Source organism: Peromyscus californicus, unplaced genomic scaffold (assembly GCF_007827085.1).
Source record: "Peromyscus californicus insignis strain IS unplaced genomic scaffold, ASM782708v3 Scaffold_11__1_contigs__length_118956290, whole genome shotgun sequence".
Lineage (NCBI taxonomy): Eukaryota > Metazoa > Chordata > Mammalia > Rodentia > Cricetidae > Peromyscus > Peromyscus californicus.
In genome coordinates this window covers 52,320,020-52,347,143 of record NW_026294402.1, presented here as the reverse complement: position 1 = coordinate 52,347,143, position 27,124 = coordinate 52,320,020, and the positions used below count along the sequence as shown (strand labels likewise).

General features: G+C 43.3%; 1 protein-coding gene across 8 annotated transcripts in view; it reads left to right on the top strand.

The window, feature by feature from the left end:
* The first annotated feature begins 8,696 nt into the window (after window positions 1-8,696).
* Arid3b (AT-rich interaction domain 3B) overlaps window positions 8,697-27,124 on the top strand; it is a 78,825-nt gene continuing 60,397 nt past the window's right edge. For all 8 annotated transcript variants that reach the window (XM_052761561.1, XM_052761546.1, XM_052761552.1 and 5 more), the window contains exons 1-2: window positions 8,697-8,835; window positions 11,342-11,922. In XM_052761561.1, coding sequence (XP_052617521.1) covers window positions 11,413-11,922 — 510 coding nt within the window. In that variant the 5' untranslated portion in view covers window positions 8,697-8,835; window positions 11,342-11,412. The remainder of the gene's footprint in view (window positions 8,836-11,341; window positions 11,923-27,124) is intronic.

Here is a 27,124-nt window from a genome sequence, read left to right as displayed (position 1 = left end):
CAAAACACACACACACACACACACACACACACACACACACACACACACACACACACACACACACACATATATATATATATAAAGTTTTTTTTTTGTTTTGTTTTTTTTTTTTTTTTTTTTTTTTTTTGGTTTTTCGAGACAGGGTTTCTCTGTGTAGCTTTGCGCCTTTCCTGGAACTCGCTTTGGAGACCAGGCTGGCCTCGAACTCACAAAGATCCACCTGCCTCTGCCTCCCGAGTGCTGGGATTAAAGGCGTGCGCCACCACCGCCCGGCAAGTTTAAAGCACACTATAAAGCCAGAGGGTGGTGAGGCATGCCTTTAATCCCAACACTTGGGAGGTGGAGGCAGGTGGATCTCAGAGTTGGAGGTCAGCCTGGTCTACAGAGAGAATTCCAGGACAGCCAGAACTACAGAGAAACCCTGTCTTGAAAAACCAAACCAAACCAAACAAAACAATCCTCCCCAAAACAGAACAACAAAAAACTCCAAAGGAACAAAACAAAACAGAAAAAACAAACAAACAAACAAAAAAACCACATTATAAAAAATAAGTCAGCCGGGCAGAGGTGGCACACACCTTTAATCCCAGTACTCGGGAGGCAGAGGCAGGCGGATCTCTGTGAGTTTGAGGCTAGCCTGGTCTACAAAGTGAGTTCCAGGAAAGGCGCAAAGCTACACAGAAAAACCCTGTCTCGAAAAACAAAAAACAAAAAACAAACAAAAAAAAAGTTAAATACCTGCCTATTGTCCTTTGTTGAATTTGTTGAAATTAACAGGTTGTTCTTGGTTTATTTTGTTTTTTTAATGTTGCTGTTTGGGGGGTTGGGCTTTTTTTTTCCCCAGAAAGAAGGAATTCTAGCAGAAAATGTGTGATCCAGGCCTATAATCACAGCAACTTAGGAAGCTGAGGCAGGAGGATCACAATTTCAAGGAAACTGCCTAGGCTACAGAGTGAGTTCAAGACCAACCTGGGAAACTTAATGGACCCTGTCTTAAAATAAAAAATAAAAGAGGGTTGAAGATGTAGCTTAATGGTAGAGCACTTGCCTAGCATACACACTCACACACCTCACGATCCACACCCCATTCAGTGTTGGTTCTTGAAAATAAAGAGTTCTCTTTGTTTTAAAGATGTGTTTTTATTAATTATTTGTGGGGATGTGTGTTCATACATGTAGGTACGTGCGCATGTGTGCAGGTGCTCATGACTCTGGTCTTGGATTCCTGGAGCTGGAGTTACAGACACTTGTGAGCCACCATGAGGACACTGGGAACTGAATTTCCAGTCCTCTGGAAGAGCAAGCCCTCTTAACCTCTGAACCATTTCTCTAGCCCTGAAAATAAAAATTTATGGTAAATGGAAAGGCCAAGTCCATGCAGGTCTCTGTGAAAGACATTCACACCAATTGGTTAACTCTCCAAAACTCCCAGTCAGCCTCACTGCCAGGCTGGCCTTAGTTTGAGTACAGTTTCCTCTTAGTCTCACCAACACTTCAGTAGCATCTGTCTTATTGGGGCTCTATTGGTTTTAGGGCATGCTGTGGAATAATCCTTCTGCACAGTGTGAATATGTATTACTCTCATTGGTTAGTAAAGAAGTTGGCCAGGCAGCGGTGGTGCAGGCCTTTAATCCCAGCACCTGGGAGGCAGAGCCAGGCGGATCTCTGTAGTCTATAGAGAGAGATCCAGGACAGGCACCAAAACAACACAGAGAAACCCTGTCTCGGAAAACAAAAAACAAAAAACAACGAAGAAGAAGAAGAAGAATTAGAAGAAGAAGAAGAAGAAGAAGAAGAAGAAGAAGAAGAAGAAGAAGAAGAAGAAGAAGAAGAAGGAGAAGAAGGAGAAGAAAGAGAAGAAGAAGAAAGAGAAGGAGAAGGAGAAGGAGAAGAAAAGAAGGAGGAGGAGAAGGAGAAAGAAGTTGTTGATTGACCTATAGCAAGGCAGGATAAAGTTAGGCAGGACAATCAAACTGAGGCTACTAGGCTGAAGAGGGGTGGAGGGAGAGACACAGACAGAGCAAGATGGGCACACCATACTGAAAAATGGTACCAAGTCACATGGCAAAGCATAGATAGAAGTATGGGTTAATTTAAGTGTAAGAGTTAGCTAGTGCCGGGCGGTGGTGGCGCACGCCTTTAACTTGGGAGGCAGAGGCCAGCCTGGGCTACCAAGTGAGTTCCAGGAAAGGCGCAAAGCTACACAGAGAAACCCTGTCTCGAAAAAACCAAAAAAAAAAAAAAAAAAAAAAAAAAAAAAAGAGAGTTAGCTAGTAACATAGCCTGAGCTATCGGCCGAGCATTTGTAAGTAATATTAAGCCTCTGCATTGGTTATTTGGGACTGACATCTGGGATTGGGAAAGAAACATCTGCCTACAGGGGCACAGTCCTGTGGCCAGTCACTCTGTTCTAGGACAGATGGCTTGAATTGTGTCCTAGCTCCCTTTTGCTCTAATAGTCTGTGGGACCACTGTGCTCTGGCCAACATGGAAATCTAGATGAACTTTGCAAAGACAGCTTTCAATTAAATATCAAGGAGAGTGAAAACAATACAACATTGTTGCTGTAAATTTTTACTACATTTTATTTACTTATTTGGGAGTGAAGCTGTGTACCCCCAACTTCGCACTTGTGGGGTTCAGAGGACAGCTTGCGAGAGTTGGTTCTCTCCTTCTACAATATGAGTTCCAGAGATCAAACTCAGGTCACCTGCCTTGGCAGCAAGAACCTTTACCGGCCAAGCCATCTCTCCAGCCCTGAAACACTACAGTGTTTTAAAAGAAGATTGACTCATTTTAGGATTTGCCTTGTGCTTGTCATACAGTTCAGACTTCTATTCCCAGAAGAGAAAGAGAATAAGGTCAAACTACATCTTCAGAACGTTGGGAAACCTCAGATCAAGTTTGTTGGAAAGGACCTTGGCAGGAAAGAATATGCTTAAAAAAAAAAAAAAAAAAAAAAAAGCAAAGAAGCAAAGGAGTTCTGCTCTGCTCATGCCCAGGGCTCATCACTGACACCAGCACCAGCACTAACACACACACACACACACACACACACACACACACACACGCACACAAACACTTTTGAAACAGGGTCCCATTCTGTAGTCCAATGAAGGTGGCCTGGAGCTTATTATGTAGCACATGCTAGCCTCAAACTCACATCAATCCCCTTGCCTTAGCCTCCCTCTAGCACTGGGACTACAGGCATAAGCCCCTCCACCTGATAGGAGTAGTCACCTGGAAAAAGTTTTCAAAGGTTAGCTTTGGATCTCAGCAAGTAGGCACTAATATTTCCCCCAGACTGAGTGGCTAGTGCAGGTTACCAGATCCCAAATACCAAATGTCCAATTTAAAATCCAAACAGTTCTTTGAAAGAGGAGACTCCAAGGGGCAGCATGATGGAACATCCCCTCCCTGTAGAGTGATATTTTGGAAAGAATGAAAGAAAGGAAGGAAGGAAGGAAGGAAGGAAGGAAGGGAGGAAGGAAGGAAGGAAGGAAGGAAGGAAGGAAAAGGAAGGAAGAAAGGAAGAAAGGAAGAAAGAAAGAAAGAAAGAAAGAAAGAAAGAAAGAAAGAAAGAAAGAAAGAAAGAAAGAAAAGAAAGAAAGGGGCATGCTGCTTTGAATGCATTCCCTAAAGTTCATGAATTGGAAACCTGAGTCTCAACACAACACTCTAGGAGGTAAGGACGTTAGGTCACGATGGCTCTGCCGTCATGAACCGATCACCATTATTGAATGGTAATGAACTAGACAGGCTTCTTACAAAACTAACTTTGTCCCTTTTTTACTCTCTTGCTCTTTTTTTCTGCCATGGGATGATGAACACAAAGATCCCCAGATAGGGCCTGTAAATCTTAGACTTCCTCACATGTGTGTATACATGCATATGTGTGAAGGTCAGAGGACAACCTTGGGGGTGTGTCCCCCCCCCCCCCCCCCCCCCCCCCCGGGTACTGTCCATCTTGTTTTTGGAGCTGGCCGGGGACTAGGATTAGGCTAAACTGTCTGGCCCTGCAGCCACCAGGATCTAACGATCTCTGGAGATTACAGGCCTGCACCACTGTGCCCAGCTTTTTTACATGGCATATGGGAATGGAACCAAGGTTCTCATGTTTGTGTACCAAGCATCTTAAAGACTTAGCTATTACCCAGCCCCCTGGGTATTTTTATTTTTTTATTTTTATTTATTTATTTTTATTTTTATTTTTAATTTTTGGTTTTTCGAGACAGGGTTTCTCTGTGTGGCTTTGCGCCTTTCCTGGATCTCACTCTGTAGACCAGGCTGGCCTCGAACTCACAAAGATCCGCCTGCCTCTGCCTCCCGAGTGCTGGGACTAAAGGCGTGCGCCACCACCCGCCTGGCCTTGTTTATTTTTTAATGACCACTCGGCCTCAGGCATTCTGCTATAGCAACCAAAATAGAGTAAGGGGCTGGAAATATAGCTTAGTAGCAATGTGTTTGCCTAGCAAGTGTGAGGCCTTGGGTTCAATCCCCAAGACAAAACAAAACAAAATACACTAAAAGTGTGGGTGGAACTTGAATTTGCTTGAATACTGAAAGATCCGATATTTATAAGAGGCTAAGGAGAGATTTCTGAGAACTAAGAAGGGGAACTTAAGATTATATAAAGATTTTTTCCTGTAAGAAAAAAAAAAAAGCCAGGCAGTGGTGGCACACAACTTTAAATCCAGTACTGGGGAGGCAGAGGCTGTTAGATCTGTGTTCAAGGCCAGCCTGGTCTACAATATGAGTTCCAGAGAGGGCTACACAGAGAAACCCTGTCTCAAAAAAAAAAAAAAAAAAAAAAAGTCAAAAACAAAACAAACAAATAAAAACCCTTCAGACTGGGAGCTGGCTCCGTGGGTAAAGCACTTGCTGTGCAGGCCTGAGGGCCTGAGTTCAGATCCATAAGGCCTCAATGCTATGGTATGGCAGAGACAGGAGGATCTCTGGGGCGAGTCAGCGAAAGACCCTGTCTCAAGGGAATAAGGCAGCGAAGGATAAAACAGGACACCCAAGGTTCTCTTCTGGGCTCCATGCATATGCCCCCCCCACACACAAATTAAAATTAAAAACCCTGGATGGCTATTCTTAGTTGTCAACTTGATTATACCTGTAATGAACTACCATCCAGAAATAGAAGGCACACCTGTGATTGGATCTTGAGCCGGGAAGACAATGTGACTTTGATCTGGGTCTTGAGGCTGGAAGACTCAGGCTTTTGATCTGGATCTTGAGGCAGGATGACACATGCCTCTGATTGGGATCTTGAGGTGGGAAGACGCACACCATTAATCCAGATCTTGAGGCAGGAAAATACACGCTTTTAATCCAGATCTTGAGGTGGAAAGACATACTTTTAATCTGGGCTACACCTTCTGCTAGAAGCCTATATGGAAGAAGAAAGGTTTTGTCCTTCTTTGCCTGCTTGCTCTCACCTTGCTAGCATATCCATTCCTTCAGTGGCATTGGAGCCTACTTCTTCGGGATTCCAGCATACATAGGAGGCCAGCTGAGACACCCAGCCCTGTGGGACTGAGCAACTACTAGATTCTTAGACTTTCCATTCACAGACAGCCATTGTTGGATTAGCTGGACTGCAGCCTGTAAGTCATTCCAGAGAGAGAGAGAGAGAGAGAGATTCATTCCATAAGTTCTTTGACTCTAGAGAACTCTCACTAATACAAACTCCAGCAACTAAAAGGTTTTCCTTTTTGCTATCCCTTTATAATCACCCCTCCATATTTTTCTAGTTTCAAGAGTGTAATTTTCAGCCAGGCGGTGGTGGCACACGCCTTTAGTCCCAGCACTCGGAAGGCAGAGCCAGGTGGATCTCTGTGAGTTTGAGGCCAGCCTGGGCTACAGATTGAGTTCCAGGAAAGGCACAAAGCTACACAGAGAAACCCTGTCTCGAAAAAAACAAAAAACAAAAAACAAAAAAAGAAAGAAAAAGAGTGTAATTTTCTGACTGACTTGTTTCACTCAACGAAATGTCTTTGTTATGTTATAATATCTAATGGCAAATTGTTATGTCTATCAATTCTGTAGTCCTTTTTCTTGCTAATCATGTATCTGCTAACATCCCCCAGTTAGTTGGTTGGGCTCCGAACCTGATATCTTTTTTTTTTTTTTTTCAAATTTTCAAGACAGGATTTCTCTGTGTAACAGTCCTGGCTGTCCAGGAACTCATTCTGTAGACCAGGTTGGCCTCCAACTCACTGAGATCCACCTGCTTCTGCCTCCCAAGTGCTAGGATTAAAGGCGTGTGCCACCACCGCCTGGCCCTGATATCTTTCTTAACTCTCCTCTAACCTACACAACCAGAATACCAGCAAATCCTGGCAGCTTCACTTTCAAAATAGACCTGAAATCTGACCACTTCTCACCCGCTGTAAAGGCATCATCTACTTCAGGACACCATCATCTTCTTCCAGGATGATTGCTTCCCTTTTTAATCTCTCTAGCCTCAAGATCCACAAGTAGCCTCTGTGCCACAACAAGGATGGTTCTGTTAGAGATTTAAATCTGATAAAGTCGATTTGGGGCTCAAAACTTTCCATTGGTGTTAGTGGTGAATGTCAACATAATTTTTATGTCTACAGTGGTCTGCATGGTTAAGCACCTGGCTACTTCCTGACATAATCTCTACCACTTGTGTCTCCCTCAGCCATAAAAGTTAGTTTGCTATGAGTATTGCTTCCTTGTTACTGTTTGTATTCCTCTTCCTATTAACCTGTCAAACACATTCTTACCTCAGAGCAATTGAATATTCTGTCTCCTCTGCTTGAACATTCTTTCTGTAGATATCCACTAGATGTGGTTCATCCCTATCAAGTCAGTCCCGTTTCAGTTTAAGAGCACCTTATCAATGAGTTCTTCTCCAGCATCTAAAAATAGAAGTTGCCTGACACAATTGTTTAATCTTTACTCTGCTTTGTTCTGCATAGCACTTATCTGACACTACGTATTTTGCTTTCTTTCTCCAGAACTGGTAAAGAACACTGAAGGCAGGAAATGAGTTTTGTCTACTGCTCAATAAACACTGAGGTGAGGACCTGGCTAGGCATGTACAAGGAATTTGGTATTTTTGATTTCGTAATTTGTAAAAGGGAAAGACAGGCTGAGAACACACAAGATTTCTAGATTTTAGGGCATTCTACATTTTCTGTTACTTATATGGTAAGGTAATCAAGGGAAGTGGTATGTGAATACAGAGTTAGAGATTCACAGAGATAGTGAGGATCAAGCTGAGTAGAAGAATATAATGAACTTTGAAGCCACCGTTCAGAATTCATTTTAAATTGATAATTTAGTGATTCCAATCTGTTCAGTTAGATCATTTTCTATAGCAAAATACAGGTATGAAAATTATAAAGTCTCTTCTGGTTAGAGGTTTTAGTTGAAGAAAAGGAATTGGGGGGATTGAAAAATTGGGGTTGTAATGATATGCCATTGAATCTAGCATAAGGAAGGAAGTAAAGGAGGTTAATGTGTAAGAGATAAAATAGAGGCTTTCAGCAGATTGGAGTTTCTGATAAAGTCAAAGAGTTATGTTACAATTCTTGAGCAATGATAAAGTCAAAAAAGAGTTATGTTACAGTTCTTGAGCAAGGTGGGAGGTAATGGTTCAGTGCCCTGATACACACTAAAAATTTGTAATTTTTAAAAATTAAAAAAAAGTCTTCATCAGGGACTGAGATGGATTAATCTTGGCACCAAAAATAGGAGCCTAAATTTGGATACCCACCACCTAAGTAAAAAAGCCGAGCATGGTGCACACCTGTAATCCAAGCGCTGGGGAGGCGGAGACAAGAGGATTCCTGGAGCTTGCTGGTCAATTACTCTTGCTAAATAGGTGAGCTACAGATTCAGTGAGAGGCCTTGTCTCGGGTTGGGGGTTGGGGGGAGAAAAGAAGGAAGGAAAAAACCCGCTAAAATCCAGGTTTTGACTGGGATTGGAAAAATGGTGTAAAGCTCGACGTTAAGTGAGCCATAAACTCTGGATCAAGGAAAATGGTCAGAGGGGAGAAAGTTAAAACACGGAGGTGCACGCATAAACTGACAGATGTTCACAACCAAGCGTTGCAGAAGCAAGGTGGGTTTGTGTGTGTGTGTTGTTGTTGTTGTTTGTTTAATAAGCGGTGCCAGGATTCGGCACATAGCCCCTACTTTTGGGAACCTGGGGGAAGAAAATATTAACTCCTGTGACCAGGGTGGGGTTGAGGATGGAGGTGGTGCTCCAAGGGTTGCAGGAGCCCCTGGGGACAGAAGAATCTCAGTCTAAAAAGTTCACAGAAAGCCTGAAAAAAAGCAGGAATGCTTAATGAAGACTGGCTGAAACATAGCACTCGTAACTCCTCTCTTTAACTCATTGCAAGCAACGCCCAACCTCCGCAGCCAGAAAGCCGAGTAGACGTCGTTAGCCCTGCTTTTTTTCAACTCCCCGCGAAAGCACTCCCACCGGAACTGCTCTGTGTCTGCGCTTTCCCATTGGCTGAAGCTTCCGCCCGCCTTAAATAGTTTCCGCCCACGGGCCTAACCGGAGGGCGGTCCCTAAGAGTCACTTCCGCCTCTCCTCCCCCCACTCCCCCACCTCCTTCCCTTTTTAGCTGTTTCCGGCCTCAGGCCCCGCCCCAATCCGTGAGGCCCCGCCCCTGCCTGCCCCTCCCCCGCCCCGGGCCGACGGCCCGGCCCCCGCGGCACCGCTTCCGGTGTGGGCCCCGCCCCGGCTGTGGCCCCCAGCTGCGGAGGAGTCGGAGGCTCAGCTGCTGCGCTGGGGCCTCAGCGGCTGCCTCCTCCCAAGCTGCGAGCCCGGAACGCTGCGCATAGGTGAGCGGCGCGGCTCTGGGTTCTTTCAGCCGCGGCGGGAGCGGGGCTGTGGCAGGTGGAGGGGACCGAAATGGGAGCCGAGGCAGGTGTGAAGGGGAGACGCGGGCCAGCGAAGCGGGGGGGACCGCTGAGGAAAAGTGAGAGGGCCGGGAGGAGCGCGATCCTCCGGGTGCCCAGAGAAGTGGTTTGAGATAAAGGGATGGGGAAGGTAAGGGACCCCCGGGGAACCTCAAGGCGAGCTTAGGTGGGGTTTGAGGGATTGGAGAAGAGCCTGGAGATTGGCGGAGAGGGTTTGGTGGGAGAAAAAGTGATCGAGCTCCATTGGGAGTGGGGTAAAGAATAGAAAGAGGGGCTCGAGGGGGTCGGGGACCGCGGCTGGAGACGAAGGTAAGGGAGATGGTCAGCAAGGCCGGTCTGAAGCGGCAAGCAGTCCGTTGCGCCCGGTTTGGAGGTCCGGGAAGTTTAGAGGACAGAGCGAGGGATGAAGGGATGAAGTGGTTTAGATTTCTGAGGCGTAAGTTCTCTAAATGTTGGTAGTATTGTTTGGACCATTGGCTGCTTAGGGATTGGGATGGGACGGGCTCTGTGAGGGCGAGTGTGCCGAGTGAGTTGTAGAAGCGAGTGGTCTCTGTCTTACTCAATAAAGAGGCAATGGGACACCTCCCCCTCTGCTGAGGGCAGCCTGCAGAGAAGATGGTACCAACCAGACAAGAAACATTTGTACACTGACTGGCAGGAGTTGGTTGAAATATTCCGGTTGTGTTGGTTGACTTTAATAATTACATGAATATTTTTAAATGACCAGTGAATTGCTTGTTACTCTTTTGTGCGTGTTTTGTTTTTGTATTTTTGTCCCCAAATTGGTTTTTATTTTAAGTGAATACTTTTGCCAACTGGGTGTGAATCCTTTCAGGCTTCCTTACGGAATAAAAACTAAAGCGGAATGAAAGTATTGCTGCAGGCATAACTTATACTTTCTAAACTGCTAAGAGGAAGTACGAATTGTAAGAAGCAAATTGGAATTTGAATCTTTTAACAGTCTATGAAAGCTCCAACCAAGTGCTTCTAAGAAACAAATTGAGAATTGTCTAGCATGGCTCTGTTTTTTTGTTTGTTTGTTTGTTTTGTTTTTCGTTTTGAATTTTTTTCCTAGCTTTAAAAATTGTACCCCTATATGAATGTAAACATTTATAAATCAAAGCCATTTTTTCTTGTTAGGGATTACTTCCCCAGTGAATTTTTGAAGATGGTAAAGATTTCATTTTCTTCTTCATTTCAAGATGATTCATTTCATCTTCCACCTCAGTCCTAAAACACTGGGACAATGCAAATATCAAGTCCCAACCTGCTCAGTGCAGCTTCCCCTTTCATGTGGCAACAAAATTGCACACCCTGTTGCTAGTCCTCTTCACCCTAAAATTTACTCTGGCATGGTAATCCATTCACTTAGGAAGACTTGTGAGAAAATATAATTGAAGTGAGGTTTGTTGAAGGTGGGAGCCTGGGAAGGGTTAGAGGTGGAAGGGTGTGAAAGGGGGTTTGTGTTTGGAGACAGATTGGTAAGAATGCAGATAAACCTGCCCCCAGAATACTTTGGGACTGGAAGCCTTTTCTTACTGTATTCATAGAATAAATATAGTGGAAGTGAATCAGAAAGAAAGAGGATGTGAGGAGATTTACTTGTGATTTATAAAAAAAAAAAATTGACTTGTTTAGACAATATTGGTACCTGTTTCAAATTAATTAACTTTAAAATCTCCAGAGGAATTTCTCCCCCTGTTTGTTTTTGAGGGAAGCTTGCAATTTGAGACTCTTGCCTCCTTGCATGTTTCTTTCTTTCATGTTGTTGAAACCGGATTCTTTTGGAGGCTATAATGTCCACTTAGCCTGGTTCAGTCCACTCAGCAAGCTGGCCGGCAATTTGATCTGGGAAATTTGTGAAGTTTTAAGCCAAGAGCAGTTTGCTTGGTCTTGCTTTTTCCATCAGAAAAGTCATTTTGTCTGTCTGCTATAACTCTGTGTCTAGCTTGAGTCAGAATCTCCTTCTCCAGAGAGCCTGAGAATATAAGCCATATTCTTTCTTTTGCAGTCAGTCCATTCTTTGCCTTTGTTAACTGCAGTTTTCATAGTTATTACAAATTTCATAATTCAAACCCCTGTACAGTGCAAGCCCAGTAGATAACTGTTTGATAATGTAGAGAGTAAGAGATGAAAACTCAGCTGTTAGTAAACTTAAATATCTTCTGGATTTCCTTTTTTAAAAAATGCTTAAATCTACCACTCCTGAGATTTACCCCCTATTTCCCCTCTTAGATCCTGTTCTCTTCTTTATAACTTTCCCTCCCCACCCACCAAACCCCTACAACTTACTCATCTTGAAATTCAGGTTTAGGAGCGTTTAGTATTCAGAACTTTACTGGAGAAAAGAAAATCTTTTGTACCTGTTTTACATAGTTTTTTCCCCCTCTTCCTCCCTTGTGGTTTTGGTTACTCACTTAAAATACAGACCCAGTGTGCGTGCTGGGCTGTGCCCAGGTTGAGAGCCATGCCAGTCTGTGGGTGAAGCCTGAGACAGTAATGGAGCCTCTGCAGCAGCAACAAAAGCAGCCACACCAGGCTCCTCTACAGATGGATGCCAGAGAGAAGCAGAACCCGCAGCAGACAAGAGAAGCACAGTTTCTTTATGCCCCCAAACTAGGCACCCAGCCTACTCTCCTTTCAGTCACACCTGGGAGACCTTCTGGTAGCCCTGTTCTGGGTCCCTTAGCCAGAGTTACACCAGCCACACCAGTGACCCAAGTATATGAGCAGAGCAATGTGAACTCTGAACCTGAGGAAGAGGAAGGAGGTCTGGAAGACGAAGATGGAGATGATGATGTTGCAGAGGTGGCTGAAAAAGAGGCCCAGGCTGCTTCCAGATATTTCCATGTGCAAAAAACAACTCGCCAAGACCCCAGAGCAGCACCTGGACTCCCACCACAGGGACAACAAGCTAGAGAAGACCATACCAAAGATACTTCCAAGGCCCCACCTTCCATCTCCACAGCTGGGCAGCCAAGCTGGAATCTGGATGAGCAGCTTAAGCAGGTCAGTCTTTCTGCTATGGGAGGTCATTTTTTCTACCTATAGGTCAGCTGCAGAGGGTGCTGGATGGGCAGGAGCGGGCACTGTGCCTTCTCACCCACGGCACTGACTATGAGTATGAATAGACTGAAGTTGTTCTCAGCATTTGTTTGCTTGAACTGAGGGTGTAGCTCCATGATAGTGTCGGACTCTAGATTCAGTCTCTAGGACCACAAAAATATTAAGCGATGGTTCTTTTTATTAAAGCATTAGAGTGTATAAGTTACTGTTAATGCAATCTGTTCCAAGTTTCTGTTAAAGAATCTCTCCTTTTTTTGTTGTTGTTGTTTGTTTGTTTGTTTGTCTTTTTTTCGAGACAGGGTTTCTCTGTGTAGTTTTGATTCCTGTCCTGAATCTTGCTCTGTAGACCAGGCTGGCCTCAAACTCACAGAGATCCGCCTGGCTCTGCCTCCCCCAAGTGCTGGGATTAAAGGCATGTGCCACCACCACCGCCTGGCTCTCCCTTTATTTTTTAAAGGAAGAATGAGCTGTGTTTCATTGGGACTATCTAAAAAACAGAGTGGCTAGTTCACACTTATAATTCCAGCACTTAGGAGGTGGCAGTAAAGAGACTCACCATGAGTTCTAGAATGAAACCCTGTCTCAAAAACCAGAAGATAATATAATAGTAGTAGTAGTAGTAATCATAATAATAAAATAAGAAATAAAGGAGTTGGGGGGTTGGGGATTTAGCTCAGTGGTAGAGTGCTTGCCTAGCAAACACAAGGCCCTGGGTTCGGTTCTCAACCCTGAAATTAAAAAATTTAAAAAAATTTTTTAAAAAATTAAAAAATAAAGGAGTTGGGTGTGGTGGTATACACCTATAATCTCAGTACTTGGTAGGCAGAGATAAGCAGATCTTGGTAAGTTCAAGGCTAGCCTGGTCTGAATACTAAGTTCCAGGCCAGCCAGGACTATACATTTTTAAATAATGAAATTCATGATTCTAATTAGTTTTTCTTGTGGGAATGTAGAATAATTTTTTTCCTATGAGTTTCTTAGCTCCAAGTAAACCCGAGGTCATGTTCTTTTGTTGTTTTGAAGCTGAATATAGCTGCTAAAAAGCACTTATGTGTATTTCTCAACAGAGAGCCTTGTAGACATTCTGTTTTATCTTTACATTATATCATTTGGTTAGAAAGAGGGGCCAGGCGGTGGTGGCACACGCCTTTAATCCCAGCACTCGGGAGGCAGAGGCAGGCGGATCTCTGAGTTTGAGGCCAGCCTGGGTTACAGAGTGAGATCCAGGACAAGCACCAAAACTACACAGAGAAACCCTGTCTCAGAAAAAAAAAAAAAAAACCACCAAAAAAAAGAGAGAGAAAGAAAGAAAGAGGGAAGGGAGACCTCAGAATTCCCTTTTTACTCAAAGAAAGTTGAAATTAGTTCCAAACATGATTGCATATCAGAGTCAACTAGGGAGTTTTGCTTGTTTCTTTGGGAGGGTGGAGCTAGAGTTTGGTGGTGCTAGGGACTAGGGCCTCCAGCATGCTAGTAGGAAGTTTTTTTTATAAAGGCAGGCAGTAGAGTCCTAATAGTGAATTGTTTTGGAGGGTGGAGCCTGGGGATCTCTTCTCAACTAAGCCTTTGTCTTTATAATTTCTTCGTGACCTACACTGCAGCTTTTCACTGTTCAAAGTACGAGAGTAATGGTCAGTTGTTCCAGGGTGATTTGTTGGTGTTATAGGCAGGGCATTCATGATAAGGCCACTAGTACCTAGATATTCTGAGTTTATACATACACCGTCTATGGAGTCCAGTGATGCTACTTAGAAGCCATTTGTGAAGAGCTTACAAAAAGGCACCTGGGAAGTCATAGTTGAAAACAAGGTCCTTTGGAAGCTGAAAAATAGGCAGCTTGACTCAAGGAGCCCTGTGCAGTTTACCTGACTTTTAACAGTGGTGTCAGTAGTATGTTCTAATCCCATCTTTTGGTAGCATTCTAAATTGTTCTGAGCCTGTGTTTATCAACTGCACATTGAAAATAATGAAGCTGAGTATGGTTTATATTCAAAAACTAAATTTGTGAGACTGAGACAGGAGGGTTATGAGTTTGAGGCCATCATGGGGTACAAAGTAAAAACAGTACTAGTACTGCTAATAAGAAGGCATTTCTCAAGGATGCTGTAAAGAGAGCAAGTGAACCATGTTAGTGCCTGTTTGGTGCCACGCACATGGCAGATATACTGCAGGAGTTGTCTTGTACAACTCTTGTACCTTCCTCTTTCACATCCTAATGGGCATCCCGCTGAGGCAGAGAAGGTACTGGGAGACACAGATCACCCAAGGGGGTAGCAGCAAAACTAAGACTAGAATCAGAATCCCAGCTTCCACGACAGCGGCACCTGGCCACCAGCCCAGATCTGCCTTCTGGCTGATTTCTTTGGTTTAGTAAAACATCTGTGAATTGCCGGCAGCCCCTGCACTGCTGTGTGGTTGGCACAGTTCCATGCTGGCCGCTGAGTCAGCTTATAGCAGGAACCGCCCTGACAGCGCTGGGAAAGTTCAGGCCCGAGGCGGCGGCTGCTGCTGCCCCCGCCTTGGCAGCTGGCCAGCCTCTGTGTGTGTGTGCGGTCATTCCTAGAAAGTGCAGCCGTGTGTGAGGAACAAGTGGAGCTCCAGAGCCTGTCTGTCTTCAGGAAGTGCAGCAGGTGTTGAGGTCAAGCCATTAGAGCTTTGAAAAAAGAGACTCTTCAGGACTGGCGTGTGCGTGCACACGTGTACGTTGTGGCAGGGCGCCCAGCCCAGCGTTCTGTGTGGCAGCCGCCCCGTGGCTGCACAGCTCAGTGCTCTGGAGGCTGGCTGTTGGCAGCTCAAACCCTTTGAGTTCATTTAAGTTTCTGAGGCATACATACTAAATATAGACTGTTTGGCTGAACACCTGCCAAAAATGTTTTCATAAATGCCAGGGTAGCTCAAGCCTAATGCTTCCTTCTAAATTTACCTTCCTTCTGAATGTAGAGAAGAACTCTGTCAGGGAAACAGTGAGGAACAATGTCTTAAAACCTTTGACGGCCATATCTTGTTCCTCCTGTAAACTTAGTTTTTCAGGTTGGTCTTTGGGCTCCTCCTTTGCTTTATTTTTGTTGTTGTTTTGTGTTAGTGTTAAATTTCTACTACATTTTATTGATTTTTGTGTGTGTACATGGGCATATGCATGCCATAGTGGTATACGGAGGTCAGAGGACAACTTGTGGGAGTCAGTTCTCTTTACACCCTGTGGGGCTCAGGAATCGAACCCAGGCTGGCTTAGTGGCAGGTGCCTTTACCAGATGTGCCGTCCTCCCCACCCTCCTTCCTTGTTTTAAACCTTGCTTTAATTATTAACTTTAAATTTTTACTCTGTGCGTGTGCGTGTTGTAGTATAAGTAGTAGGTATATGTGTGGGCGTGCTCATGTAGAGGTAGAGGTCAGAGAACAGGACGGAGTCAGTTCTCTCTCTACCGTGTGGATCCTATGATGGAACTGAGGTTGCCAGGCTTGGTGGCAAGTACCTTAACCTGCTGAGCTATCTCACCAGCCCTTAAACATGTTTTTAAAGAAGTAAGTAATGTGCTTGAGGGGGTGTGTGTGTGTGTGTAGTTATGCTTTGGACAGAAGACTAAAAACGTAGCTCTGAGAGAGCCTGTAAAAACCATCAGACCATGAGACTAGCTGTTTTTGTTCTTCAGTCTTTTGTTCTTTAAGTAATTAACTTTTAGAGAGAAGTTAAGTAGCACTTGCTGCAGCAACAATTCAAAGACCTTTTACAGTTGACACAAGATCTTAATTGTTAATGAGTTATAGTGTCCTTTATTCTAAACAATCTATTCGGGCAGAGTCTTTGTGCCAGGGCTATCTACTGCAGGCATGGCTCTCTCTCAGGGAGCCAGATGTCTAGCAGTGGCGTTGCAGCAACCTCAAGTTAGGGTTGGAGGTGGGATGCAGTAACTTAACTCAGCTGAAACCTTGCTGAGTCTGCTCTGTGATGCAGATATTCTAAAACAAATGTTGTTTTCCAAACATTCATATACATACCAAAGTAGAATCTGTACAGCATTGTGTAGAATTCTCAGAAAGTGTTTCACAGGAGTTGGGGAGGGGCTGGGCAGTCATTTATGAACTGAAAAGCTTAAGGGCAGCACAGTTAGCCTTTGTTTCTGAAATCCTCTTCTTACAGCACATAGGATCAAAATTACCTCATGGATTCTCTTCTAAAAGAAAGCCTTGCAAAATATTTGCTTCTAAGGCTTGGCTCATTCTCTGACACCAGGGTGATGGGAAGATGGATAATACTATGGAGCCCAGCATTCTCAAACCCGTCAGATTTCTATGGGCAGAGTAAATAATTGTAAAACAAGACAACAAAGAACTGAGTATCCCTTTTCTCAAAGGAGATCACTCAGCCAACTTGGGGCGGGGGTGCTGGCCCTTTAGGGGTGGTCTTCTGCTGCCTGGATAGTGGGTGTTTCAGCAATACAGGCTTTGTCTTGAGCCCATTAGTGGAGCTAGGTTTCCTTCCATAGAACAGGAAGATGAGGGAAGTATGATAGGCATGTGGGGGCTAGAGTTTATATGTCTGCTTTTCTGCGTACTTTGCCAGACACTTTCAATATGTGTGGCTTCGCATTGCCAGCTCAGTGCAAAGCACTGAAATTTACTGGGGTTCATTGCTCAATAAGGACTGGCCCCTCCTCAGTCCCATGTGTTGTACAAGGCTTTGTTCAGAATTGCCTTCTAGGATGGAAGAATCGTATTTCAGAAAACTTGCAACTGAAGAATTCCTAACCCTTCTTAAAGCTTGCTGATCACATGTTAATGAGAACAGGGTATCGCCAGTTGTGAACATCTGGGGACTGTTTGCTGCCTCTAGCCTGTGTCAGCACCTCTGCAGGGTAGATGCCAAGGAAGCTCCAAGGCAGGTGGGAAGATCATTTAGTTTGATGTGCACTGGTAGACAGAAAGGAGCATGACTTGGTTTAGTTTGTTTAACTAAATCATTGAATTTGTGTGCAGTTAATAAAGTGCTTATTAATGGCATACAAAAATGGAAATTGGGCTCAAGTGTGATTCATTTGGCAGAGTGCTTACCCAGCACATATAAACCCTGAGCTTGATCCCTGGCATCCCATAAATGACATGGTGACATACTTCTGCAGTCTAGCATTTGGGAGGTAAAAGAGAGAAAATCAGAAGTTCAAAATAATCCTTGGCTATGTAGTTGAGCTTGAGGACAGGCTGTGCTACATGAGACTTTGTCTCAAAAAATCAAATTAGTCTTGTCTTACTATGTGAGATTAATTCCTGCTGGGTAATTAGCTTGCAGTGTGGCATCTGTCCTTTTATTCTAATGCTCTGACAAACTACTTTCCAGGATCTGTCCCTCTAGTGTGTGTGCCCATCAGGAGGCCTACTTGGTACATAATTGATAAGTACTTCATGCAAAACATTTCAGGGGTTTGCAAAACTTGATTAAACTGTTGACTGGAAAGAAAAGGCGCTTTCCATTTTCTCTCTAGTGTGTCTTCATGCCCCCAGTATCTGGAATCATTGTCTGTCTAGATCAGTGGCTCTCAGTTGAAGCTGATCCTTCTTTACTGCTTGACATTTAGCAGTGTTGTGCCTGCATCTGGAAGCAGATGTGTACTCCTAGCATCTAGTGAGAAGAGCCATGGAGGCTGCTAAACATCACACAGAGTATTGGACAAGAGTTGTTCACTCCCAACAAGGAATTGTCTGGTCGAAAGTGCTAAGGTTGAGAAACCCTGCTGTCCATTGTTTCGTTAGGCAGAATAGGCTGTGCTTCAAAGATTGTTGTTTTTGTACTGCTCTTAGTAGCTGAGGAGTTTGACAGCCTTGAGTTTTCCTCATTTCTGGTTATTTTTGCTGTTGCTTATTTATTTATTTTTCTTTGCTTTGTTTTGGTTTTTTTTTTTTTTTTTTTTTTTTTGGTTTTTCGAGACAGGGTTTCTCTGTGTAGCTTTGGAGCCTGTCCTGGAACTCACTCTGTAGCCCAGGCTGGCCTCGAACTCACAGAGATCCGCCTGGCTCTGCCTCCCGAGTGCTGGGATTAAAGGCATGCGCCACCACCGCCCAGCTTTGTTTTGATTTTTGAAGCAAGGTCTTTCTGTGTATTCTCTATTCTTCTTCTTTTTTGTTTTTTTCCAGTCAAGTTTTCTCTGTGTAGCCCTGGCTGTCCTGAAACACTCTCTGTAGCCTCGAAGTCAGAGATCTGTCTGCCTCTGCCTCCCAGGTGCTGAGATTAAAGGTCTATACCACCATGTCCACCTTCTTTCCTGTTTTTTTAGCTTAATTAATTAATTAATTAATTAATTAGTTGATTGAGATAGGGTCTCACTATGTAGCTTTGGCTGGCCTAAAACTTGCTATATAGACCAGGCTGGCCTCAAACTACAGAAATCTGCCTGCCTCTGCCTCTTGAGTGCTAGGATTAAAAGTGTGTGTCACATTCTTAATGTCCATTTTGAGTTTATGGCCTTAGGTAGTCATGTTTGTAGCTAGAGTTTTCCTGCCTGGCCCACAGTCAGGACAAATCTCTCTCACCCGCTAGTCCCACAGCCGCTCAGACCCAACCAAGTAAACACAGAGACTTATATTGCTTACAAACTGTATGGCCGTGGCAGGCTTCTTGCTAAGTGTTCTTATATCTTAAATTAATCCATTTCTGTAAATCTATACCTTGTCACGTGGCTTGTGACTTAATTCTATTTTTAATGTCCATTTTGAGTTTATGGCCTTAGGTAGTCATTACAGTGAACACACTATACCTGAGAGAGTGTTGGGATCTACACCTTGAGGCTCTTCCATGGCTCTTCCAGCCCAGCCCTGTGAACTATCCGTGATATTTATGGCAGTTTATGAGAGAGCTTGGTTGCCCCTCCACAGTTAACCCCCAAAGATTAAGGCAGATACTTGACACACCTGTTACCTACCAGCAGATTTTATTATTAGATCAGTCTTTGTTTGAGAGACAGGCGGTGTGGCTCTAGATGCTAGCTCTACCACTTGTTTGTTACAGTGCTTTGATAAAGCACTTAACTCTCTGCACTGGAACCAAGAGTACATCGGTTTCCAGAGGGATGGTAGTTCTCTCCCACCATCATTGGGGTTGGTTTTTTGTTTTTCAAGACAGGGTTTCTCTGTGTATTTTGGTGCCTGTCCTGGATCTCGCTCTGTAGACCAGGCTGGCTTGAACTCACAGAGATCCGCCTGGCTCTGCCTCCTGAGTACCGGGCTTAAATGCTTGGGACACCACTGCCTGCCCTGGGGTTGTTTTATAGATGCTTGCTACAAAGGTAGAAGAAAAATAGAAATGTGAACCATCTTTGTAAAAAGCATATAATGTCTAAAGTTAGGTTGAATTGTCATTAATTCCTAAGTACTTTTGTTTGTTTGTTTGTTTTTTGTTTTTTTGAGACAGGGTTTCTCTGTGTAGTTTTGGTGCCTGTCCTGCTCTGTAGACCAGTCTAGCCTCGAACTCACAGAGATCTGCCTGGCTCTGCCTGCCGAGTGCTGGGATGACCACCACTGCTCGGCCATCCTAAGTACTTCTTAAGGCTCTAATTTTCAGTCCTTAATGGCTTGGTAGGTAAGATGTAAATCTTAGATACTACTTGAGGACAATTCCTTTAGGTTTTCTAGGGCTGTGGCCAAACATAAGTATTCTAGAGTCCCCTGAAACTATTCAGGCTTGTGGAAACATGAACCATGTTCTTTGTTCTGCTTTTCGTGTTAGCACAGGGCTATGTGAGTGTTTTGGAAATGATAACTGGCTTAGTTTGGTCCTTATCCCTCAAAGACTAATCCCTCTGTATATGTCCTAGGTCCCACCCTCTCCTAGGCTTTGAGAGACTTGCTCCATCAGTGAAGACTTCTATTTCCTGACTTTTTAGACTCCTCTCTTCTGAAGCGTTCTCTGCAATTAAACATCATCTCTCAAACTTTAAAACAAAACAAACAACAAAACTGTAGTTTTCAAATTCACATATCATGTGATTGTTAAAGGACAGTGAATTTGCTTTTTAAAGAAATCCTAGACTGCACATTTCCCCAGTCATGGTTTCTCAAAGGACTTGTACACTTTACATTTCATTTTGCCAAAACACTCCAACCAGAACCCTGACCCTTCCATTTTTCTTTGCTGTCATGTTGCCTAGTCCGAGCTTCCCTGACCGCATTTGATATTTCAGAAGAGGGTTGGGTACCATTGACGATTCCCTCTTTGAAGTATTTTCTTCTTTCTGCTTATGTTTCTTTATCCTGTAGTGTTTTCTTTTCACCTAATTCTCCAGGTATTATTCTAAGCCTTTACTATGTCATCCTTGGGAGGCTCTTTTATTTGGATTTCAGTCATGATGAAGCATATATGTAACTTGAATCTATGTTTCTGGTCTGAGATCAGCATGTATAATCCCAACTGCTTAACATTTACATTCATATCCTACTCACAATGGGCAGTGCTGAGTCTTTATGTCTTTAATCCTAGCACTTGGGAGGCAGAGGCAGGGGGATCTCTGAGTTCAAGGCTAACCTGGTCTACAGAGTGACCCACATAGCCAGAGCTACACAGAAAAACCCTGTGTCAAAACACCAAAATAAGCCAGGGCGGTGGTGGCACATGCCTTTAATCCCAGCACTCAGGAGGCAGAGCCAGGCGGATCTCTGTGAGTTCGAGGCCAGCCTGGGCTACCAACTGAGTTCCAGGAAAGGTGCAAAGCTACACAGAGAAACCCTGTCTCGGGAAAATAATAATAATAATAAATAAATAAATAAATAGATATCCTACTCACATCTCAAGTTTAATACATGTAAAACAACTAAAAACTTTGCTTTAAAAGACAGGATCTTAAGTATCAAGTAGCCCAGGTTGTTCTCCAGCATGCTATATAGCTGAGGCTGCCCTTAACTCCTGATCCTCCTGCACCCATTTTTCAAGTACTGAAAAAACTGAACTCTTGGTGTTGATACCCACCCTACAGTCATTTTCTCTTGCATTTTGCTTCTCAGAAAATGGCCTTGTTAGACACTTAGTCATTCATCCAGAAACTTTGGGGTTGGGTTATTTCATACTTGCTCTTGTCACCCTGTTTCTAGCCCGTCACCAAAGCTTTTCAATCTTCTCCTCTAGATATCTAGAATCCTGCCGCTTGTCCACCATCACCTACCTGCCTCCTCCAAGTCTGTGCTCACCCCACTTTCTAATCCATTTGACGTAGTCTGTAATGATCTAGAAACTGAATCAGATTGTGTCACTGCTTTAATGTCCTCTACAGATATCAGTTGTTCTCATTATAAAATACAAAATCTGCATCTCTAAGACCTGCCTCATCGTCTTTAGCCTTGACTTTAGTAATCTGTCTCGTCACTGTTTTAAGAACTATGGCCTTTGCTGTGGTGATCATTCTGTGTAGCTGGAGAGTTTTCTCTCTGGGTTCCGCCAAGCCCCAGCAGTCCCTTAGCCCACTTATAAAATAAATATACAGAGGCTTATATTATTTAAACTGCTTGGCCATTAGCTTAGGCCTATCATTGTCTAGCTCTTACTCTTATATTCAGCCCAATTCTATTAATCTATACTTTGCCACGTGGCTTGTGGCTTACCGGCATCTTCATGTGCTGCTTGTCATCGTGGTGGCTGGCAGTGTCTCTCTGCCTCAGCCTTCCACTTCCCAAAATTCTCTTCTCTGCTTGTCCCGCCTATACTTCCTGCCTGGCTACTGGCCAGTGAGCATTTTATTTATACAGAGCAATATCCACAGCAATTCTGCCTGGGCACTCTTGCTCAGGTTCGTTCTTTCTCTCCTTCAGTTCTCCATCATAACTGTCATTTCCTCAGAAGTCCTATCTTCGCCCTCAATGCAGGATCAGGTTCTCTCTGTATGCTGTCATTGAACATTATGTTTTACATATTTACGTTTGTGTTGGTTGGTTGATGTCTAATTTGTAGGCTAGAGCAGTGGTTCTCAACCTTCCTCATGCTGTGATCCTTTAGTACAGTTCCTCAGGTTGTGGTGACCCCCAACCATAAAATTATTTTTGTTGCTACTTCATAACTGTAATTTTGCTACTGTTATGAATCATAATGTACATATCTGAAATGCAGGGTATCTGATATGCCACCCCTGTGAAAGGGTTGTTCGACCCACAGACTAGATGAACCACAGACTAGATGGTGAGCCCCAGAGGACAGGAACCACACTTATTTGTATTCCAGCAGACAGTACAGCCATGGCTTGGTAGGTACTCGAGATTTTGCTGCTTCTACCTTCTTTTAATTTACTCTGCTTTACTTGTTCTTCTCATTTACTTCGCGTTCATGTGATTGGTTACATTTTGTGCTTGTGGGCGGGGTGGGTGGCAGGTGGGGAGATGGCAGTGTTAGCGTCTGCCTCATTTGCTCTACACCTTTTTTTTTTTTTTTTTTTTTTTTGGTTTTTCGAGACAGGGTTTCTCTGTGTAGCTTTGCGCCTTTCCTGGAACTCACTTGGTAGCCCAGGCTGGCCTCGAACTCACAGAGATCCGCCTGGCTCTGCCTCCCGAGTGCTGGGACTAAAGGCGTGCGCCACCACCGCCCGGCGCTCTACACCTTTTTAAAAATTATTATTACATTATTTTCTGTGTTGGGGCAAGGGGCACATGTGGAGATCAGGGAACAACCTGTGGGAATTGGTTCTCACCATCTACCTTGTGGGTTCCGAATATCAAACTCAGGTCATCAAGCTCAGAAGCAAGTGCCCTTACCCACTGAGGTATCCTGCTAACCACACATTTTTAAAAATAGATGATCTATTCAATCTATAGCAGAATTAAGCAGAAGGTACAGTAATTATCGCTCCTTCCCATCCTTCATCACTATCAAATCTTACACCAGAGAGTACGTTTACTACAATCAAGGAAATTACATTGACACATTATTATCACTGAATGTGTAGTTAACATTAGGGTGAATTCTTTTTAAAGAAATTATTTCAAAATAGATTTCATGACATTCTTTTGTGTGCGGGGGTGGTGGTGTCTAAATGTGCGCATCCCGTGGTGAATGTGTGAAGGTCGGGGGGGGCTAACTTGCTAGAGCCCTTCCACTTGGTCATCAGACTTGGCAGTGATGACCTTTACTCTCTGAGCCATCGTGCTGCCAGCCTTTGGGATGCATTCTTATTGTACATCCTGTGGGTTTAACAAATGTGTCATGACGTGTATCCACCATGATACAAAACAGCTTTGCTGCCCTGGAAATCGTGTTGTACTGTTTCAGCCTTCCTTGCCGGCTGGCTCCTGACAACCACTGACCAGCCCTTTTTCTTGGGGTTGATATGTTCTGCTGATCTTACTTAAATTTGTTGGTTTTATTTACACGAATTTGTTTTCTTTTAGCTGTAACACATTTTCTAGAATTCTTGTTATTTAGGCTATAAATACTTTTCTTGAATCAGTCTCATTTTGCTGTATTCTACAAATTTTGGCCCTTGAAAACTGGCATGCTCTTGAGTCTCTGAAATTTAAGATATTTTCTGTTTTAGCCTTATGTATGATTTAGTTTCTATAAATGTCCTTGAAAACAATGTGTGTTCTCTACTTGATAGATACAGTGTTATCTTTGTCTATTGGATTGAGTTTGCTAATTTGCATTTACTTAGATCTTCCTTATATTCTAAGGGTTTTTTTTGTTTGTTTTGTTTTGTTTTGTTTTTGTATGACCAGGGTCTGGGAGAGCTTAATTAAAATAATCTGATACCAAAACAGCCTTTTTTTTTTTTGGTTAGTATTTGGTTATTGGAATTGATACATGTAGCTTTACTTCTTGTTTCTTTTAAAATTCAGGGTCTGTGCATGCCCGACAAGTGCTGGACGACTGAGCTACACATTCTGAGTCTCACATGTGGATCTGTTTCCACCCTCTGGTTTTGATTTTGATTTAAGAATGCCCCTCTTGTTTTTCCCCATTCCTGTCTTCATTTATTTAGTTGTTGTCTTTATTTATTCTTTATCTCTTACAGGTTTTAGAAACTTTACTTCTATTCTTCTATTGGTTACTTTTTATTTTTTTGAGATGTGGGTCTCACTTTTACCTAGATTGGTCCCCAACTCCTAGACTTGAGTCATGCTCTTGCCTTAGCCTCCTGAGTAGCTGAGATGACAGGCATTTTTAAAATTATATTTATTTAGAGTGTGTGTGTACAAATACATGCCATAGCGTCCATGTGGAAGTCAGGTCAACTTGGAGGATTCAGTTCTCCCTTCATCCCATCCTAGGGGTTGAACCAGGTTGTCAGGCTGGATGGCAAGTGCCGGTACCTGCTGAGCCACGCCACGCCCACCACCCCCAGCACATTTTCGTTGGTTACTTTTAGATTGTAATTTGCATCCTTAATCTGTCAGCACACCGTAGTACCTAAGTAATTCTGTGTTTTAACTTCTGACCCCCAGTTCTGACTTGGGGCCTCTTGTGGTTTGTACTTTAGTTCCAGTTTGTTCTGGTTTTGCTTCTCTCCAATTTTTTCCCCTTGAAAGTCAATTCTTTACTTTTTCTTTTCTTTTTTCTTTTTTTTTTTTTTTTTTTTTTGGTTTTTCGAGACAGGGTTTCTCTGTGTAGCTTTGCGCCTCTCCTGGAACTCACTTGGTAGCCCAGGCTGGCCTCAAACTCACAGAGATCCACCTGGCTCTGCCTCCCGAGTGCTGGGATTAAAGGTGTGCGCCACCACCGCCCAGCCAATTCTCTATACTTAGCAAGTTCATGTTTTTTTTTTCCTCACCACTACTTGTATTCTACTCTCTAGCTTTATTTTTCTTTAGTTCTTCCCTGAGTTTTTAAGTTTGTAATAAATTCAGCCATGGTGAGTATGAATCGTTTCTTCATATCTTTCTTTTTCCCTTTTGTACTTTGTTCATAGCCCTGTGGACCCTGGGTCCCTACATTGACCATTATTTTGTCTTCCTTAATCCCGTTTTTTTCTTGTTGGAGAGTGTAGCGTGGTGTGAGCCTGGTTGCTGATCTTTGTAAATCTTTGTTTTTAAAATTTTACTCTACTGTTTTATGCTTGACAATAGTATTCTAGATTTGGACTCTCTTTTATCTGTTTCATCTGAACCCTGTTCTGTCCCATAAGCCTGATTTGTGGTCATTTCCTCTCTTTCAACTAACATTATTTTTTTTTCTTGGACAGTTTTTTTCTTGGTCAAGTATGTGTATGTTCAGGTGCATGCTTCGGGGTGTGTGTCATCCACAGGAACACTGGCCAGTAAGCCCCAGGGATCCTTCTAACTCTGCCTCACCACTGATGGGAACACAAGCATGTGCCACCACACCTGGCATTTGTATGTGGGTTCTGGGGATCAAACTTGGGTCCCCATGCTTTCAAAGCAAGTGGTTGGGGAAAAATAAATTTAAAAAATTTTAATATATATATTAATTTTTTTTGTTGTTCATTTGTTTTTTTTAAGACAGGGTCTCTCTATATAGTCCTAGCTGTCCTGGAACTCGACTGACTTTGTAGATCATGCTGGCCTCTAACTCACAGAGATCCGCCTGCTTTCTGAGTACTGCCATTAAAGGTGTGCACTACTGCCTAGCTAGTTCCTTTAATTTTTTAAACTGTGAATCATAGGATTTGTTTAAACTTTTTTGTTGGGCTGGATAGGTGACTCAGAGGTTGAGAGCACTGGCTGCTCTTCCAGAGGACCCGGGTTCAATTCCCAGCACCCACATGGCAGCTCACAACTGTCTGTAACGCCAGTTCCAGGAACACATAAGTGGTGTACAGACATACATGCAGACAAAATGATCATATACATAAAGTAAAATAAAAAATGTTTAAAAAAAGGTTTTTTGGCTGGGCAATGGTGGTGCACACCTTTAATCCCGGCACTTGGGAGGCTGAGGCGGACAGTGACTTTGAGGCCAGCCTGGTCTACTACAGAGTGAGATCCAGGACAGCCAGGACTGTTACACAGAGAAACCCTGTCTCGGGGGAAAAAAAAAGAACCAAAACAAAAAACAAAACAAAACCTTTTTTGCTATGGAAGCTTCAAGCATACAAAAGGAATGAAAAGACTTTGCTTAGCTTTCTTTCAAGTATCCATATTTGGCCATTTCTTTGATACATGCTTTTAAATTTGGATGCATGTTTTTCCTTTTGTCCTGTCCTCTCCTGCATAAGAGTTCATTTCCTCTTGTGCTGATTTGCTGTTATATATATATATATATATATTTATATATATAAATATATAAAAAGCAATAAATTATTAAAAATTTCTTGGCAAGCTCATTTCGTAGGGATTTATTTATTTCTGGAAGACTTGTCTACTTAAGGGTGTTTCGTTTTCTCCTCTGCTGGGTTCCCCCTGCTTAGCTGCTTCCTTTGGTTTGGCTGGTGTGGATTTAAAGTGTACATTTGTGCCTTAGTAAGAGTCTGACTTTCAGTGGGTGCTGTGTGGTGATGGCAAAGTTCCATGCTGCCTCTGACCTGGTGTGTCGGTGTGCCAGGCCCAGTTCATGGGCCGTAGTAGATGTAATCTTTCAAGGTTTCTTCCTTTTATGTAGTTATTTCAGTTTTGGTTCTTGACATGCCAGAGACCTGCAATTTGAATTCTAGGGGTGGGGGAAATGATTAAATCCAAGTCCTCACCCCTGTTAAGAACTATAGCTGGGGGCCCCAGGTGTGGTAGGTAGTACACACCTTTAATCCCAGCACTCAAGAGGCAGAAACAAACAGATCTCTATGAGTTAAGTTTGGCCCCCTAGGACCTACATAGTGGAAGAAGACATGGGTCAAGGCTCACAACCCCCCCCCACAATAAATATATAAAAAGCAATAAATTATTAAAAATAAAATTTAAAAAACTAGTTGGGTGACATTCTTTAGCCCTCAGCTTTATCACTTGCTCCTATTTCTACTTGTGAAGTCCTTTCTTGATTTCATGCTTAGTTCTGTGTAGGAAGTATAGAGTTAAATCTCATCTAGCATTTCTATAGGTTTAAGAATGGGGGAAGTCTGCCAGGCGGTGGTGGCGCACGCCTTTAATCCCAGCACTCAGCAGGCAGAGTCAGGCTGGTCTCTGTGAGTTTGAGGCTAGCCTGGTCTACAGAGCGAGATCCAGGACAGGCACCAAAACTACATGGAGAAACTCTGTCTCGGAAAAAAAAAAAAAAAGAAAAATGGGGGAAGTC